The sequence below is a fragment of the Triturus cristatus genome, chromosome 4_2 (genome assembly GCF_964204655.1).
Source record: "Triturus cristatus chromosome 4_2, aTriCri1.1, whole genome shotgun sequence".
Lineage (NCBI taxonomy): Eukaryota > Metazoa > Chordata > Amphibia > Caudata > Salamandridae > Triturus > Triturus cristatus.
The window spans coordinates 731,621,153-731,641,132 of NC_140586.1; the positions used below are offsets into that span (position 1 = coordinate 731,621,153).

The window sequence follows — 19,980 nt, forward strand, 5'->3', positions numbered from 1 at the left end:
ATATCGTTACCGAAGGTAAGTAACTTGTTCGTTAGGTAACCATTTCCCACCAATGGATGGTCCGTGTTGTTGGGGGTTACCAATTTTGTTGATCAGTTTAGCAACATAAGTGTCCCACAGGGTGGCAGAGCAAGCACCCTACATCACATGCCCACTCCCCTGTGGCTCTTGGGGTATAGCGTCAGCCTTCGCCACTGCTCACTTGCGTACTGTTTTAATCTAGATCGACTTTCAGTCCATCGCTAACTGATGTTTAAAGAGTAACATGGCTATGTCTGCAAACTTCATGTAGTGTCTTGTGCATTTGTTCTCCTTGCGACTTCCAGAAGACACAGCAATGTGTAGGAGCCAACCAGACATCAACCACTTCTGACACCACCTCCATCACTATCACCGAAGTCGGCCCTGGGCACTCCCATACCCTATGTAGAAATGTTGCATCAGGATGCCTGCTCAGCAGGCACTCCGGGGACAAACGTGGGAACATATTACGCACCCTGTGGGGCATGAGATAGGCATGGTGCAAGTAGCTGAATTGCGTGAATTTCAAGCGGGCATTGTGGCAGGCACACTTTACATACTGCATCTTCCATTGTTTAATTGAAAGGTCCACTTGGAGGTAGCCCTCCCATTTGTGCTTACTACGCTGCGATTGGATTTTACGTTTAGTCAACAGTGCACCATATAACATTGTGATCGCCCGTCTCCCATCCCTCGATCACAACAGTTTGTGATGCCCAAGTGGGACCTTAATTTGGTCCTGACTTTTCGAATGTATACTGTCAAGCCGATGCACAACTGCTTGTTGCGTATTTTGACTCTAAAGGCAGTCTTTCTCGTTGCCATCATTTAATCGCTTTACATGAGTGAGGTCCAGGTTCTTTCAGTGCACCTGTTATACACCACCTTTTTTCCAGACCAACTGGAGCTGAGAACTAAGGCGGCCTTACTGCCGAAAGTTGTGAATGTTTGCCTTATTATGTTAGACAATTCTTCAAACTCCCGACGTTTTAGTCTCCCTAATAGAAAAAAGAAGAGAAAATACATCTGTTGGACCCCAAAAGAGCTGTAAACTGTTATACTGAACACAGCAAAGATCATTTAATGGATGATCAGCTTTTAGGGGGTTGTCTGAGGTAAAAAAAAAAAAAAAGTAAGGTGGTGCAGAAATGGACTTTATGAAGGTAGATAGTCCTTTGTATTAAAATCTGCTATGCATTGGTTTCAAAGCAGCCTCCGAAAGGCTGCCACCACTATGTTCCTGTCCTTGATATCTGTCGGCTGTGACATGGGCATCGGTGCACATGTTCATGAAGCACTACTGCATTCACAGCTAGGTCCAAAGGAAGGGCATTTGCCCGTTTGAGCCCTCTCAACAGATTGTCCACCTTGGGCGGAATCTACAGTGAGAAATGTTCATCAAAAGAGCAAGTTGCTTATCTTTGGTAATGCTGTTTCTCTTGGATCCTCTATCTAACTGCAGAGTCCTCACTGCCCTTCATCCTTCTCATTCTGTGTAGTTACCATTTAAAAAGGTCTGAAATTGAGGTCGTGGCTTGGACAGCCAGCATGGCGCACGCAGCTCTTCATGTCCACGCCACAAATCCCACACAATCCGTATTAAATCATACCTAGTGCTACCCCTCGGACATCGGTGTTATCACACTAACGCCCGGAATAACATCTGTGGGCGGGAGGAGTGGAATGGTGGACATCAGCTGGCGTATTGCTTGTCGGAGCCTTCTGAGGTGTGACGTGGGCCTGGGTATGGCACGGCCCGTCTGTTCCCTGACCCCTGATTTGGTGCTTGCTGCTGAATGCAGGGCTGGATCGGGCTCTGGAGGTGAGGTGGGGTGCCCTGACACGGGGGCGGGCAGCGGTGGTTCCGCTTGTAACACCTGGTCCCCGGGGATCGTTGCGTGCCAGCTGTGGCGGCGGGCTGTCGGGCGGCAGCCACCGAGCTCCATACTGCGGTGTTGAACGCACGGGTTCCTGGTTGGATCCCCGTCAGCGGCGAAGCTTACCTGGGCCTGGCACCGGCTGGGGTAGTCTGCCCTGACGCATACTGAAGAGCGGGTGGCGCTGTACACCGGCCCCACGGGTCTCCTCCAGGCTGGTTCCCCCCCCATCGCCGGGGTGCGCCTTGCATTGCCTTTGGCTGGAGGGTGCATTGCCCCTGCTGCTCGGCGGGGACTGACGGAGCTGCACGCCGGCCCGGCTCCATAAGGCCAAACACAGTGAGGCTCCTGAGTGCCCTGGCGTCTTCCCCTCTATCATTGTGCGTGCAGGTTAGGCTTTGGTGGGTCTGGCTGGCAGCTGTGGTGAAGCTGCCCCCTCCCTGTTGGACCCTTGAATCTCCTCCACGTTTTGTGGGTATAGTTGGTGGACCTGCCCTGGGCCCCTGAGCCGGGCGTGTTGAACATCCTGCGCTAGTGCTGCATGAAGAGGGGGTGCCCTGCTATCATGGCCAGGAATAAGAGATTGGGCTCAATGCCAGACGGCTTGGTGGGGGCATGCGGCGGGTTGTTGGCCCGGCGAGTCTGGTCCCGGTAAGGGGGGCCCTACTTGGCTGGCTGTCGCAGGTTGCAGAGGCTGCCGAACTAGGCTCGGTGCGTCTTGTGGCCCGGGACTCGTCAGATTCTGTGAGGACCAGCCTGTGGTGTCCCCTGTGGGATAGCCAGCAAGGCGGATCCAAGACGCCCGGAGACATGTAGTGATCCTCCAAACAGAGCGGTGTGCCCCCCACCCCCTCCCTTGGCTGCGGACTCTCTGGGACCTTTGGTCAACCATTACAAGGTGAGAAATCATGGGCAAGGACAAGCCAAGTGGGACAGGAGCCAAACAAAGCACCCTCGACCGTTACACCCAGGCCCCAGGTGGGGGGGCGCATGCGGAGCCGTGCCGGACAACGCGGCGCTCCTGGCAGCTATCACGGAGGCCAGAGACACACTAGATGTTAAAATTAGTGCAGTAGGATCTGAGGTCTCCTTCCTACACCAGGATTTTCGAAAGGCGGTGGATCGCATCACGGAGGCGCGGGTCTCTTCCGTGGAGGACACCGTGACTACCCTGCAGAGGAAAGTCAATAAGCTGACGGTAGTGTCGCAGGAGCTGGCATATCGGGTGGAGGAGGCAGAGGGCTGAGCCAGGTGCAACAACCTCCGCTTCGTTGGCTTCCCGGAGGGCTGCGTAGGCACCTCCATGAACCGCTTTCTCAACCCAATCCTTGACGGCGGCAAAGCGGAAGCTACGGGATCTTAATGTCCAATATATGCTACTCTATCCTGCTAGACTACGCGCCATTTTTAATTCCATGTCCCTCTTTTTTGAGAAACCTGAGCCTGTCTTCGCTTGGACTCATCTGAAGCCTCATTCTCCGCTGCCGCTGGAGTCTGATTCCTCCCGTGGCTCGCAGTGGAACAGATCTAAAAGGGCGAAATCAAAGCGGCGACACATATCTGGTTCCGACCGATGCTCCTCCAGTCCTGAACGAACATCTTGAACTGAATCAGCTGACAGGGCTCCTTTGTCCCAGTTTTCTACTGATGGTCCGTTCTTACTAAGCACTGAGGTGGCATGGACAACAAAAAGAAAAGGCTGCCCAGCCCCAGACATTAGTACCACAAGTTGAGGTTTTATGGGAAGGTTGGGATTCATTGGCGGAGGGACTTAGGACCCCACTGTTGGAGGCTTTGGGTGTCCTTCACCGCAACAGATGCTCCTTGTTCATGGCAGTATGGGGGGGGGGAAGGTGGGAAGGGGTGGTCACGTTTTTTTTGTTTGTTAGAATAACATTAATTTTAGCACGAGTGCAGACACACGGCCTAAATCCCGATACGCCAGGTACTCAGAGCGTGTGTATAGACACTAGATGACTGCACAGGCTCACATTTCCCCACTTGGGGATCTGACTGTGGTCTCATGGAATGCCTGGGGGCTACTCAACAAAATCAAGAGGGGCGCCATTCTTCATCAGGCTAAGTGTTACGGGGCCGACATCCCCCTCCTACATGAGACTCACCTATTGGGCACCAAAGCTCCCTGTCTGGCGAGGTTTGGATACCCCTTGATAGATCATGCGGGGTTCACGAGGGTTTCCCGGGGGACTGCTATTCTCATCCATCATCGTGTCCCCTTCGTGCACTGGACAGATCCAGGGGGACGATACATCATATTATCAGGCACACTAAATGAGGAACATGTTAGCATTGGTAGTATTTACGCTCCTCCTCCCTTAGGGAATGCATTCATTGACAAAATCTCACATCTCTGGAGTGTACTCCCGGACGGATTGCCCCTTTTCGGGGGAGACTGGAATGATGTCTTGTTATCACTAGATAGAAAGCGCGGATCCGATACAGGCCCCTCAATCGATACCTCTAAATTGGGCCTCCTTGCAGCCACACTGGGATGGTCAGACATATGGCGTGAGTCCCACCCCACCGAGCTGAGCTACACTTACATGTCCACAATTCATGGTTCCCTATCCCGGTTGGACTATATGTTCACGCCATATAGCTACATCCATAGATTCTCTCAAGTTTCCCACCTCCCTAGGGGGCTGTCGGATCACTGCCCGGTCTCTGTTAAACTCCACACACGTTCCCAAAAACCTCCCTTTAGGTGGCATATGTCCACATGGCACCTCCGGGATCCTGATCACCAGGAAACTCTCACTAGGGCAATTCAGGAATATCTTGACGTAAATGTTGCATCGGGCCCATCCAAGACTACCCTATGGGAAGCCCTGAAGCCCACAGTCCGAGGGATCAACATCATATCGCACAAATGAGGAACGTAAACATTCCGCCCAATGGGACGAATTGAAAGCCTGCTATACATCCCTAGAGGCACAATATATTCAGGAACCCAGCACCACCCCCCCCCCCCCCTCCCCCTCCATCGCAGTATTCTTCAAACGCACCAGCAGACATAACAGCACCTCATGGGTGAGGCGAAAGAAATCTGGTTGGCTTCGCAACACCGTATTTATCAAGGGGGGGGGGGGGGGGACAAATCCAGTAAAATGCTACATAGATTGTGTCAGGTGGTGAGGACCCCGGCCGCCATCCCAATTATTCTAGGCACGAATGGGGGTATTCATTCATCTCCAGGGGCGGTCGTCAAGGAATTTACGCATTACTTCTCTGCATTGTACGTGCGACAAGAACAGTTATTGGAAGCGCTCATTGCTGAGTTCCTTAGAGATATCCCCCCGTAAACTTATGGACCAGATGCGTGATCACCTAGATGCCCCTATCACAATGGACGAACTAAGCGCGGCACTTGTAGCAGTGCGTCCTGGGCGGGCCCCGGCCCCAATGGATTAATCATGGAATTTCTTCGGCCACACATGCCCACATTAGGCCCTCACTTGTTAGAGGCAATACATGACGCCTTTGAACAACACCTGTTACCCCGGGATTGGCAGCATGCCGAGTTTGTCCTCTTCCTCAAGCCAGGTCGCCCACCGGAAGATCCATCCTCATATCGTCCCATCTATCTCATTAATTTCGAGCCCAAACTCTTGGGTAAGGTCCTAACTGATCGCCTACAGGCTTGCATAGAGGACCTTATCCAGCCAGATCAATCTTGCTTTATGCCACCCGCCACAACATTCGTCGGGTCCACAATGCCATGGCTGTGGCCCCTGAGCTAGGGCGCCCCGCAGAAATATTTTTAGCCGATATTGACAAAGCGTTCAACTCTCTCAGCTGGGTGTACCTTTTTCAACTTCTCGAAGCCGTCAATATCGGCCCGCGCTTTCTAACATATGTCCACCTACTGTATACAAATCTCAATGCCTCGGTCCGCTTGGCAGGACACCTTTCAGCCCCCTTCCCTGTCTGTTACGGTACACGACAGGGCTGCCCCCTGTCCCCACTCCTATTCACCCTGGCTGTGGTACCTTTGGCGGCGTGGGTGCGCGGTGACCTGGTACTCCGGGGCTTTGAGGGGCCACGTTTGCGACCCGACTGCTTCACGTTATATGCGGATGATGTCCTCTTCTTTATGACATACTCATGGATCTCAGGCCCATGAATCCTGCAGATCCTCTAAGTATTCGGCCTGACTACCGGGCTCCATACCAACCCTTCTAAATCCGTGCTGTTCCCGATATGCCGAGACCAGGGACGATGCACCTGGGTGGCCCAGTTAACCTACGCGACCGAGGACTTTAAATACCTGAGTATTTTCATGTCACCCTGCCCGAAGACTTCATGGGCGCACAATATAAATCCACTTGTCGCCAGTCTTCAAGATGAGACAACAATATGGTCCTCTCTTCCGCTCTCGCTGTACGGGCGCTCAGTACTATACCGACTGCAGAACTTCCCATATCATATATCACATTCCTGGTTTGCACAAATAAACGCCATCCATAATAAATTCCTATGGAATGGTGGGACGGGACAGGTGGCACTACAAACTTGAGCCCTGTCAACATATTGAGGTGGCATTGCAGAAGCAGATGTATATTCCTATTACGCAGCCTCAGATTTATTGATTATTAATGAATGGTGGTATAACTCACCAACAGACCCGGCGTTTGCACTGGAGCATGCGGTGATGGAGTGTGTCCCTCGTCTTCGGCTATTATATAGTGCTCAAAACCTAGATTTCTTACCTCATGCCAGCAGAACAGTGGTCCGGCTCTGGAGATACACGGTTGGCCGATGGGCTGGCGTGGCCATGTGACCCAAGCGACCCTCCTGTGGCACGGCACCTATTTGCGTCAGGTGACGGCTCTAGTGGGATTTCGCAAATGGGACCTAGTGGGCATATCCACATTGGGGGATGTTATGCAGGGCACTGCTCTAAAGTCCTTCCACCAGTTACAGGTGGAATTTCAGCTGAATTAGACGCAATTCTATAAATACCTTCAACTACGTCACGCTCTTACCCCCTTGATTCTCTCTCTGGACACCCCTTGAGGGCCGCCTCCTCATGGGAGACTTGGGTGCCCATAAAATCAGTCCGATCTATCAGACCCTAACGTCACACGCCAGAACCACATTACATAAGATTATTAAGGCATGGCAGGACGACATACCAGACTTGACAGATGACGATTGGGCCGAAGCTTTAGCTAGCCCCCGGGGAGGGCCATGTCTTCTCGATACCGCCTCATCCAATATAAATACATACACCATGTGTACTATACACAACTTTGCCTCTGAAAGATCGGGGTCATCCAATCCCCCCAGTGTTTACGTTGCGGAAGGGAAGAGGGATCATTCATACACACAGTGTGGAGCTGCACCACACCACAGCCCTTCTGGTGCAAAGTCTCAGCCTGCTTGGGCAGGGTATTATCCTGGGATCTCCTGTTCGACCCAAAATAATTTCTACAACATAGTGCTGACGGGATAGGAGAGAACCTGTATAAACAGCACCTGCTCTTCCTGGCCCTCAGTATTGCCAAGCGTGACATTGCCCAGTTATGGAAGGGGGCTTCTCCCCCGACATTGGGGAAATGAAGGAAAGACCTAGACAGTAGCATTGGAACAGAGATTGCGATATTCCAAGCCCGTGGCTGCCCCCAGAAACATAGGGAAATATGGTTCGGATGGGCAGCATACCGGGGAATAGACCTACCTACCCCCTCCCCTCCCAGACCCCCTGATAGGAGATCCTGTCTGCGCTCCCCTTACAACACTATATACATTGTACCTCATCACTGCCTATACACATACCCATCTGAACTTCTCACGGTACACGGGTATTGGATCTGTCTACGCCAAATTGTTTTTGTTGATATGTATATATGTTATACAATTAATACGATATACATGCTTGGTACACCAAATTATTTTTGTCGTTACTATGTATATGCCGGGCTGCTTCCCAGAATGTACCATGGAAAACTAATAAAATGTGTCAGAAATTAGAGATCCACAGACGGATACCTCCGATTGTTTTGTGCTCAGCGTCCAAGGGCGGGGAAAAAGTCAAGGAAGAGACTGATGTCGGCTCACAGAGGTGGGTCTTTTATGCAGCTCACTTTCAGGGCGAAATAAAGTGGTGTGTAGGCGTACTGTTGTGAAAGCTTCTGGATCCAGGTTAGTCACTGGGGATAATCTAAAGGTGAAGAATCCAGCGACGGCTCCTCCACTATGGCGGAGGAGCCTCACCCCCCCCTTCCAGCAGCCAAAAAGCAAAGCAAAATAAAACAATAATAAACCGTGGTTTATTATCATTTTATTTTGTGTCTCGGGGAGCGGGCCAGGGGGATAACAGGCACCCATGAGGAGTGGTATGCACTGTTATCAGTGTGCATGACAGTTTGGCTGGCCGTCTCAGGCCGGCCAGTCATGCGCACTTTGCATGTTCCCCACCCAGGCTGCATTACAAGCCCAGACCTCCAGTCCCTGGCTGAGCGCCGAAAAACGTCGCTCAGACCAATCACAACGCTGCCCAATCACAACACTGGGAGCCTCAGTGTTTACCAATCACAACGCTGATAGGCTATGGGGAGCCTGGGTGCTTCCTGAGCAGAGGGATGATGAGGAGAGAAGTGGTAATAAGGTAAGTTTAAAAAAAAATCTTTACTGCCAACGCCCCCCCCCCCCCCCCCCCACAACCACCAGCCCTAAACCGTGCCGACCGCTACTGGAAGAATCTGCGGTTAGATAGAGTATCTACCAGAAAGAGCGTTGCCAAAGGTAGGTACAGTAAGTAACCTGTTATTTCCAGCACGTGTAATGAGGTTTCCTCTGCCGGAGAGCCTTCCTGTATCTGGATAATTGAGTTTCACATGCTGCTTTCTATTAGGGCGCATTCAGCTTTCTTAGTGATCAGTGTAGTGCCTTTCAGAAATTCTGAAAACCTCTTTTTTTTTTTTTTTATGGCTTAGGTTGCCTTGCGCAGCAAAGTTTCCCAACTATGAATTGGTCAAATAATGCATGTAGGAAGTAGTACTACAACAGGTTGTTAGGTCTAAGCACAAGTGGGTAGCTTTTGGAGTTCATTCATAAGGTAATCAATTGTGGAAAGTCCTTATTTCTCCAGAGGTGCGGCTTGTTGGTTATTCTGAGCTACCATCCCATTGTGTTTCAAGCTTGACCTGAATAAGATAATGGTTTGTCGAGCCCTGGGAGTTCACCTCCAGATTAGAATAACCAGGTAGCACCCAATCAGGAGTGCGGTCCTTCTCATGTGTGGGCCACCCTTGCACTAATTTACACAAAGCAAGGGCCTCCAGTGTTACCAAGTCATCAGTGTAAAAGTTAATGTCTCCCAGCACCGTCCCATTACTGTATTACAGGAAGGTTAAGCCTCAGTAAAGTGTTTCACATATCTGAAAGAAACACGTTAGTTAGATTCCTCACCTTAGAATATCCCCAGGCGTCAGGCTGGATCCGGAAAGATTTTTCGTCAGCAATACCCCTTGCGCGTCGCTAGGCGTCGTCTGCGGCTCCGCGTCCGGCGTCGTGCGTCGGAATGACGTTGTCGGAGTACTTAGACGCCGCCCTCGCGCGCTGACGTCAGTTCTTCTTTTTTCCGCGCCAGACAGTGCCGATCTGGGGAGAGCTTACCCCTTAGTCATTTTTTGACTAAACTGTTTGACTCTTTTTGGTCTACTGTCGACTCGACTCTGGTGCCGGTAGGATACCTGGGTTTAAAGCCTGTGACTTCTGTCACCGACTGACGTCGGATCACCATCGCCGGTGCCTTTACTGTCTGAGGCCCGACCATGATGCGTAATCTTGTATCGACTGTCAGGCCTTGACCTCGAAGGCTAGGCGGGAGCGGTCCCGTAAGCTTCTCGAGCTTCGACACTCGGTTCCACGCTGTTCAAGGTCCCGGTCCAGGAGGAGGTCGAAGGAACGGTTGCGGAGCCACAGCCACCATCACTGCTCGTCGGGCTCGAAGTCTTCGGGTAAGTCGAAGCACTCAAAGAAGTCCAAGCTCTTCGGACTCCCCTCGTCGGTCGCGCGACTCGGTCGAGGGTCAGGGTGGTCCCACCCCCGCAGCTCCGTCGGAGCCGCAGAAGCAGTGTCCGTCCCCATACCCGCCGGTCCCTGGGACTGACGCGACTCTGGCGGAGATCAGTGCCTTCCTCTCGGCCATGAGGGGCCTGGCTGTGCTGTCGATGCCTGCCGGCGCGCCTTCGGGCCCCGCGGGCTCGACTGGGCGGCCTCGCGAGCCGGTGGCTCCGGCCCGGTGCCGTCGACGACTTCGGTCCCGACGCCGCAGGTCCCCGAGGGATCCAGGCCTGGATCTCTGCCGGCGCCGGTCGACCTCACGATGCCTCCTCCGCCGGAGCCGACACCGGTTCCACCTCCGGCGCCGTCTCCGAACGACGCCATTCTCCGGTTCAGCCCCGGTCCGGGCCCTGCGCTGGCGCGGCTCTGTCCGACGCCGCATCCGAAGCCGATGGATGAACATTTCATCTACCGCCCGGCTCCGATTATTCCCCCTGTTTATCAGGAATCGGATGACGGGGGCGACTGGGAGGGGTCTGAGGACCCCATGGTCAGGCAGGCCCATTTATCACAGGACTGGGCAGACGAACTGTGGGATGCCAGTGGTCTGGACACCTCCCCGGACACTGGTTTCGTCTCCTCCGACTGTGGCCTCGGAGGAAGGTGCAGCTTTTTCAGTGGTGCTGCGCAAGGCGGCCGACGCCTTTGGGCTGGAGTTGCCTGCTGTGGCCGTGAGGACTAACCTCCTCACTGAAGTGCTTCACCCGTCAGCAAGCTCCTCGGAGCCTCTGCTTTTGTTCAATGAGGCACTAGTGGATGTTCTGCAGGGCACCTGGTCCAAGCCCTCCACAGTACCTCCTGTGGATTGGAACGTGGCCCGGCGCCACCGCCCCGCTCCAGGCGACCCCAGTTTTCTGTCCCAACACCCCACGCCTGAGAGTCTGGTTATCCAGGCCTCTACTTCCCAATCCTCCTTCCCATCCGCACCTCCGGATCGGGAATCCAAGAGGCTGGAACAGTTCGGAAAGAAGCTGTTCTCTTCCCTTAGTTTGGGCCTGCGGTCTTTGAATACCGCTTGCCTCCTGGACCGTTATTCCCACTCTCTGTGGGATACGGTGGAGGACGTGCTGCCCCTGTGTCCGGAGGAGGCCCGGACACGGCTCGCCAAGGCTCTCACGGACGGGCGAGATGCAGCACGACATGCTATGTGATGTGGACTAGACACTACGGACTCGCTGGGTAAGGTGATGTCAACCACGGTGGCGCTCCGTCGCCACGCCTGGCTGCGGTCCACGTCTTTCTCGGGAATGTCCAGAGTACCCTCATGGATATCCCCTTTGATGGCACTCGCCTTTTTGGGCCTCTTGGACCCGCGACCGCAAACTTCCGCCTTTCGCCCCTTTTGTGGCCAAGGAAGGGGCGCCCCCTCACGTCCGCCTAGCCACCGGCCGCAGACTCAACCTGCACGCGGACGTGGATTCTGCCGAGGTGGTACCGGGGGAAAACGTGCCGGTCAGTACACATCCACCCCGGCAGCATCCGCCTCAAAGCCCTCCTAGTCTGAGCTTTCAGGCCCATTCCACGCCAGTGGGCGGCAGAGTTCGCCATCACCTGCTCCACTGGCGTTCCATCACTTCGGACAGGTGGGTGCTGCAAATCGTCCGAAGGGGCTACTCCCTCCCCTTCGAGACGACCCCTCCAGCCATGCCACCGCAGTACCACCGTATGTCGGGGGATCACTTGAATCTTCTGCGGGAGGAAGTTGAGGCCCTCTTGGCCAAAGGGGCCGTCGAGCACGTTCCTGGTCCAGAAGTAGGTCGTGGTTGCTATTCCCACTACTTTCTGGTTCCCAAGAAGGGCAAAGGGGGCCTACGCCCTATCTTGGACCTCAGGAGCGTCAACGCCTTCCTCCAGAAGGAGAGGTTCAAGATGCTCACCTTAGCTCAGGTTCTGGCTGCCCTAGACCCTGGGGACTGGATGGTAGCGTTGGACTTGCAGGAAGCTTATTTCCACATCCCCGTCCTGCTGGCCCACCGGCGTTATCTGCGATTCACGGTGGGTCAGGAGCATTTTCAGTTCATCGTGCTCCCCTTCGGCCTCACCAGTGCCCCTCGGGTGTTCACGAAAGTGATGGCGGTGGTCGCAGCTCATCTGCGCAGATTAGGGGTTCCAGTCTTCCCCTATCACGTGGGCCTCGCTGCACACGTTTGCCAAGCATTATTGCCTGGACAGCCAAGTCCGGAAAGACGGCTTCTTTGGCCGTTCTGTTCTCCAGGACTTTCTGGTGTAATCTTGGTTCGCAGTCCCACCACTGGGGTTGGTATTGCTGAGGTATCTATTCTAAGGTGAGGAATCTAACTAACGTGTTTCTTTCAGATGAACAAGTTACTTACCTTTGGTTACGAAGGTAAGTAACTTGTTCGTCGGTTCCAGCATTTGGGAGGCAGCATACCAACACAAATGTATGATCCATGTTAAGCAATATCTGAACCTGGCAATCTTTTAGTTCAGACTTCGGGGCATCCATTCTGGGGATGAGGTTACAAGCCAGTGCGTGTTTAAATAGTAGGACTGCTCCTCCCTCTGGAATGGTAAGAGACGGGAATGGAGAATCATATTGCCAGGTTGCCATAAGGAGCAGCAGGTGCAAAAAAAGGGTGTTCACCTGGACCTGCCAGTTATTCTGGCAACTTACTCTTATCTTATATTTACATTTTGCACTTCCGTTATTGCTCTGATTTGTCTATCATATGAATGGGTGCAATTTACTAATTTGTCCGGAATCACAGTGCTATAAAAGAACCAATTGAATTGATTTGGAATTTGAAGGTTTGTGAGAAATTCCATAGTGATTCACAACAAGCTTGATGGTTTCCGGGGCTGTAAATGGACAAACCCTATGCCTTGTTTAAAGATTTGTTAAGTATCACATAAGAATCTAATTCGTGTGACAAGCATTGAGAGATGGCATTTAAAACTGTTATTCAGCATTCTAGGTTTGTTTGAAATTATTATGTAAAAATCCTTAAAAGACCCACGAGTCATTCTGATCAGAATATGTAATTTAAATCAACAATACAACTATGATTCTTTTTGTTATGTTGCAAAGATAATTTATTAGACAACCTCTTTTTAAGTGTTCTATTTTTCATCTATCCTAGAGTCATATAGAGTTTTGCCACCTTAGGCCACGAGTACAAGTTAAGCAGAGAAAAATTAAGACTTTTTTGTGATTTAATTTTGAAACCTAAGCCTCAAGCTATTTTTCCAGCTGGAAAAATCAGGTCTGGTTCGCCCACACCCCGTAAGATTTGGTCTGGAAAAACCTAAGAAGTCGTAACCAGGGAACTCTAGTCTTTAACCGGCTACAACCTTTTGTGGAGGCGAATAACATTATTTCCAAGCAGGCTTTACACCAATTCATAGTTCATAACCGTGTGTAATCACTCTTCTGGATTACCTAGGGCTGATGGTCAGTGGCAGAGGTGTCAGACTGCTTGTCTTAATAGATTCGTCAGTGGCCTTAGTTTGATACCCTTGAGCACGCCACCATCTTGACAAGAATTCAGGACGGGGGAAAGGGGGTCACCAAGATTCAACCTTTTCTCACTTCCTGGGCCCAAACCATCTTTCTTCCACCTTTCAGACCCCACTCTAAACCCATCAGGTAGGGTAACTCACAAGGTTCAATCCTTTAGCCACTTCTATTTAACATCAGTAAAACCCCATTGGCACAACTCTCTTAATAGGTGTCCACTTCTACATGTATGCGGATGACACACCGCTTACATTTAGACCTTTCCACCTTGCAGTCGTCCAACAATACCTAGATCTTTCTCAAAGCTCTGTGTTCCATGCTGTGACCACAGTCTGCCACGGGATAGCTGCAAAGGTTCCTGATGCCCAGTCCTGTAAAAAAACTACTTCTCATCAATAAATGAGACCAACAAATGGGACTATTTTAGATAGCCAGAAGTAATGGGATCACCTCCATTCTCTCCCAGAGTGGTATGTAATCTGGGCATCTACTTCAATTCCGATCTCTAGCTTGACCTCCAAAGTTTGAAAGTTGTCAGCTCCTGCTTCTCACAGTTAAAACTACTGAATATTGTGTCCTATATCGACTCTACCATACGTGTCTCGTACTGTCCTTAGTGCAATCTTGCCTTGACTACAACAGCTCCTGTTACTTGGCTCTTCCTGATAAACTCATCAGATGATTATAAAAAGATATAGCGGCTCTTCTCATTTCATTCAGCCAACGATGGGATCATATCACACCAATTCTTATATAGTTCAAGTGGCTGCCATCAAGAAATGTGTCTTTTTCTAAGTCCAGAATTGTTCCTTGTGTCATTCATAGTAAAGCCCTGCACATTGAGACTGCTAAATTCCATCTTTACCTCCCCCAGTAATCCAGTCAATCTTCGGTCCAGTGTTTGTTAAATAATCCATAAACCTGCACATTGAAGCTTGGGGAGAAAGTATTCTCACGACCCACAACTTAGAAATGGAACAGACTTCCAATGTCCTTACTCTCCATTGCCTTACCATACCTTCTTTTGTGCCCCTCTTTTATACATGTAATTTTCTACTGCAGCGTCAAGAAACATTGGTGTATATGCACTGTAGGAATAATAAATAACATAACATTATCCTCAATCCAAGGGTAGTGGATGTTCGGATTTATGTAGTGACATTCCAAAGTTGTTTTTCTTTTCATCTCATCCTTTCTTTTATTTGAAAGAGTTCAAGAGAATAAATTGAACCAAGATATTTTGAACTTTGAGAAGCATGTATATGTGAGGAAATAAGGTTCTAAGAATCAGTTTGTCTGCCTCATTTTAGAAGTCTACCAGATGTGCAGTCTAACAATTAATAAGAAATGTATTTTCGGGGGAGGAGCCTAGCCTGCAGCCGAGATGGCCGCCTAGCTCTTCGGCTCCGCCGACCCTTTCGCCCTTCGTCGATATCCTGGCAAGAATCCTGCGCCTCCGAGCCCTACGCTTACCTGCGCCACGTCCCTGACCACGATGCTTTGACTCCGGTCGAAAACGGAGCTCCCCCGGCGGAGTTGGGCCCCGGTTTCCATTCCGGCCTTCCAGGCGGTCGCGGCCGGGCCATTGTTTGGTGGGGACGGCCGGCGGCGACAACGATAGCAGCGGCCGCTGTGGAGAGGGAGGAGCCGGTACACCGGACCTGGAACGCGGCGCTGGGATTCTCACAGCAGCCTTTTTCGTGCTCGGCTGCCCAGCGCGCCCCGCTTGCAACATTGTATCCAGCTCCCGTATACTGTATCCCGGCCCAGCTGGGAGAGGGCCGGGATCGCTTCTTTGTTGCAGCCTACAGCAGCGGACGCCATCTTCCGCATCGGAGGCCCTGGTCTCGCCGGTGGGTTTCCCTGCACCACAGATTCTCCTGTCCCTGAAGCCTTTCCACGACCGGCTGCCTCCACGTCTCCTGCACCACCGGGGCCCCGCAGAGAGCTTATCACCTTCCAGATACCGATGGTTGGTGAGGGGGGCTTGCTCCCCGGGGCGCTCGATGGTTGCTTGCCTAAGATGGCGGACGCAACAGCACCCTCCATCCTTGACCCACCGCTGGGGCTTCGCGACATCCTGGCAGCACTGGAGGACCTGTGGTTGGCCTTCCGCGACTCTGCCACTGGTTTGGAGGACCGGTTTGATCGGACTTTTTCAGCTGGCCATGATGATTCTCCGGTGCGGCATGTTAAGCCACATCTTCAGTCGACTGTCGGTGGATCACCCGAGTTGAGGTATGTGGCGGTGACGGGGGGACGTGTCCCAGTGCCCGCTGCGGTACTCCTCGGCTCTGCCCTGGAGGAGTCTGACAATCCTGCTCCCTTGGTATGGCCGGAGCTTGTGCCTCAGCCGCCGTTTTGCCCATCTCCTCTGTCCTTTGGTGCCACGTCTCTGAGCGTCCTCCTGGACTTGCTTCCTGTACATCGGCCGGCCGCTACTCTGGGATTTATGCATCGTCCTGCTCCCTGTTGTGCTAGCCACCGCATAGCAGTGGCGCATTCTGTGGTCCTTTACTATCGAGCTTCGCTCCAGTTTGACTTGTCTCTTACCCCTCGATTGCTGCAACGGACTCCATGGTGGCCCATCCCGTCCAGGTTGGCTGTACTGCAACTGGACTCTGTTGGACTGCAGATTCGAAGGGGCCAAGGCTGAGGAAGGGGGTTTTTCTTGTTGCACATTGATACGTATATGGCTGGGACTGGGACTTGTGACTGTTGGAGGTACATGTAGCAGGGTGTTAGGTCGGGGCTTGGGGTTGGGTGACCGCGGGTAACGATTTTGCTTGTATTGAATAGATCCTTGGCCCTCCTCCGATCAACCGTGACATTCTTTTTCTTTTTCTTCTCTTTCTCTTCTCCTACATTTCGGGTACTCTTTTGGGGCGACAGACACACTGCTAGGGGGGGTAGGCCGTAGCCTCTGCATGCGTGTAGGGTGGGGGGTATATTTCCTTGTTTGTTTGTTTTTTTCTCTATGGGCCTCCTTTTTCTTTCTTTCTTTTCTCTCTTTCTCCTCTCCCTTTCTACTCTTTACCTTTCTCGTTTGTTCTCTCCTTTCTTCTTTCTTGGGTCGAGGGGAGGATTGGGAACTTGTGGGTAGTGCTTGGGGATCGTCATGTGATATGCTTCTTTTCTATCCTGATTTTATTGAGTGCGATTGATTACCTTACGGATAATGCTTGCTGACTCTTCTGATGATCGTTGCCCACTATAGTCCTAACTGCATTGCTCTGATTCGGATCCTTCCAGACCTGTTGCTATGGACTTATTTCAAAACTTTATAAAACTTAAACCTCATCATCCTGCGCTCGGCGGCACAATTGTGTATAACGTACTCCGGTCTATTTGTGCTTGTACTGATATGCTGCTGAATCGTATAATTGCTTGCTGATGTGCCCTTTTTTTATGTCGGGGCCGGCCTGAGGGTTGTAGGCCCGTATTTGTCTGCACATACTGTTAAATAAAGGTTTTCCAAAAAAAAAAAAAAAAAAAAAAAAAGAAATGTATTTTCTGACTTAGTATCAATGTTTATGGCTTGATGAACATGGATTACATCGGAGTCCTTTATAACTAAAGTTACTTTCTCTGTGGCCACGGTTATACTTATTTGATTTCCTGGGACAGAAACAGTGCATATATTAGTAAAATTGAAATCTGTCTGCTGGAGTGCTGCCGGTATACTAGCAAAAGGCCATTTTCAGGTATCTTGCAGTTAATTGTCTCTGACACAGAGTGGTGTACCATGGCTGCTGCCATACTATCCATTGCGGAACGACGGGGGCTGCCATGTAAACATCAGTTGCACTCACAAGAAGAATTGAAATATGGGCAACATTTGCTAAATAGCAGAGATAAAAGACTCCGAATGTGTTTTTAAAGTTTCCCAACCAGTCGTGCATGACATACTTTTTTGAAGTACTGTTAGGCCAGTGCTATACACTTTCACCAGTATACATCTATGTGATAGTATGTTCTCAGTACATTGAGTCTAATTCTTATTTAGTGATTTCACAAGTTTCCTTAAATTACACCACCTTTGCTTCAGACTGGTATCCTCTTTATTAAGTAACTTGCTAAGTGTGAGAACTCACAAAGTTACAGTATGCTCATGGTCTTGTCAAAAAATCTTTGGAGGTGGATGTATGTGAAACTCTTTACCCCTTGCGTTTCCACTACTTCTAAACTGCCAACATTCGTTTTTTTCTATTTGAATATCCGTATGTTGGTGTGCTTAAAGATTCTCTAAATTAGAAGACCTTGTTACTATACATTTACCAGTGTTGGATGATTTTGGTGATGTCCAAGATTCTTGATATTCAATTTATAGCCTGCAACCTAAAGTAACAATAGAAACATTCTGATGTTTAAATATGTTTTTTCAGGTTGGAAATTCATGAGTAAAGCACTCTAATCTTCTAATGCATAATCTGGTAAGTCTTTCATATAACAATAGTGATTATCATAAAAAGTGTTAGGTCTATTTTTCTAGTGGTTAGACAATGAACACTTAATGATAATATATCCAAGGTTACTGTGATTTTATTTCTCTTCTACAGATGTGGATTGTGAAAAAGGCTGCATGATAACAGATATGGTGATTCAAACTTAGCTACAAATGCAAGCGCCAAAGATGAAGCCATTTGCACTACTGAATGTAGCACAGCCCCTTAGCTTGACAACCATTATGGTGCATCACAACCACGTGTTTTATATGGAGGCTGTCCAAGTGGCTGAGAAGGTGCTGTTTTCTTCTGTCATAGAAGGCAACGAGAATGTGCTAATGGTACATGATGTAAAAGCATTTGGCTCTACAGACTTGACTGACTGAATGCCATCTCATTACATTGTCTGCTGTCAAGCCAATGCAGTGTACCTCCGCGAGTAGCTGTGGTTGTACAAAGAGTTGTGTGTCTGGATATTGCACTGCGATACATAATAGATGACAGGGACTCAATTAAAACATTCTGCATACAGGGAAATTTCTAAAATAGAGGTATTCAAACCTGTGCTGTTGACTTCATGCTGCCCTTACGATAACTGCCAACATTTATTACTTTTTAATATATAGCACTAAAATGACGTTCTCATAGTGCTGCAACAACAGAATTTGCCCTCTTGTTCCAGAACATATGTGAACCTCTGCTGTACAAGCACCTTGTCCTCTTTCTACATCACAGGCTGATTTCCCATTCAGAAGTCAGCAGTTAAGATTATATTAGTTTACATCTAGCTCCAGCTTTGCCTGTTTTATGTGCCTTCATCATAAGACTGACTGTATTTCACTTTGACTTACCGCTTCATTGTAAATTCAGAAGTTGTAAAAGCATAATTATCATAGTTTTATTATTTTTTATGGGGTGGGGGCAGGATATAACATTTTGTGTACTTCATGACACTATGAAAGTAAAATGACTGTTACTGAATAAAACAGAATCTGTTATTTATTGCAAACGCTGGACCAGAGTTGTTAAGATCATGTGTGTAGATACAGTTGTATCTGTACTGTGTTTATATATAAAATTTTATGGGATACAAAACTGTTTTCTGTTTTCCTTTATGCTTTTCCTCAGAATACCTCCGTGTACTGATCTTTAATATCATAGGATGTCTGCCATTGGTGTGTGTGAGTGTGTGTGTGTGTGTGAGTGCCGAGTGAGTGTGTGTGTGTGTGTGTATATATATATATATATCAGGCTCACTGGGGATGTCCAACAGGCAAGCCGCACTCGGACACAGGACAGCCTTCCCCAAATCAGCTTTATTAACGGTAAAACAGCCACTCTTTTCCAGAAAGCATCAGACCGCTGCCCTGACGCGTTTCGAGTTCTCCTCACCCACACATGCACTTTCGGACTGCCCCACCCTTTGAAAAAGAGGAGAACTCGAAACGCGTCAGGGCAGCGGTCTGATGCTTTCTGGAAAGAGTGGCTGTTTGTACCGTTAATAAAGCTGATTTGGGGAAGGCTGTCCTGTGTCCGAGTGCGGCTTGCCTGTTGGACATCCCCAGTGAGCCTGATATAACAAGCGGCCGTCCTGCCGCTAAGCCTGCACCACTTCGAATTATGGAGGTCACGGAGCTCGCGATACACAGGGCTCTGAATGTGAGGCACATGACGAGGATAAGAGCAGCCACCCTTCCCAGGGCTCATTGAGAGCCTTGAATCTGCATTTAATGAAAGTGCATCCAATTGATGGAAAAATTAAGGACTTCACCTCCCAGAAAGCAACGTACTTACCTCATATAGAGAAGTCCAATCCATGGCGTACGATCTCGCATATAAGGAAGGTGACGCCCACACATGCACTTTCGGACTGCCCCACCCTTTGAAAAAGAGGAGAACTCGAAACGCGTCAGGGCAGCGGTCTGATGCTTTCTGGAAAGAGTGGCTGTTTGTACCGTTAATAAAGCTGATTTGGGGAAGGCTGTCATGTGTCCGAGTGCGGCTTGCCTGTTGGACATCCCCAGTGAGCCTGATATAACAAGCGGCCGTCCTGCCGCTAAGCCTGCAC

General features: G+C 50.1%; 1 protein-coding gene across 1 annotated transcript in view; it reads left to right on the forward strand.

Annotated features, from left to right (window-relative positions):
- The window catches only part of CC2D1B (coiled-coil and C2 domain containing 1B), a 654,195-nt gene extending 635,188 nt beyond the window's left edge, over window positions 1-19,007 (forward strand). The window contains exons 25-26 of the mRNA XM_085602619.1: window positions 17,853-17,900; window positions 18,027-19,007. Coding sequence (XP_085458745.1) covers window positions 17,853-17,867 — 15 coding nt within the window. The 3' untranslated portion in view covers window positions 17,868-17,900; window positions 18,027-19,007. The remainder of the gene's footprint in view (window positions 1-17,852; window positions 17,901-18,026) is intronic.
- The last annotated feature ends 973 nt before the right edge of the window (window positions 19,008-19,980 follow it).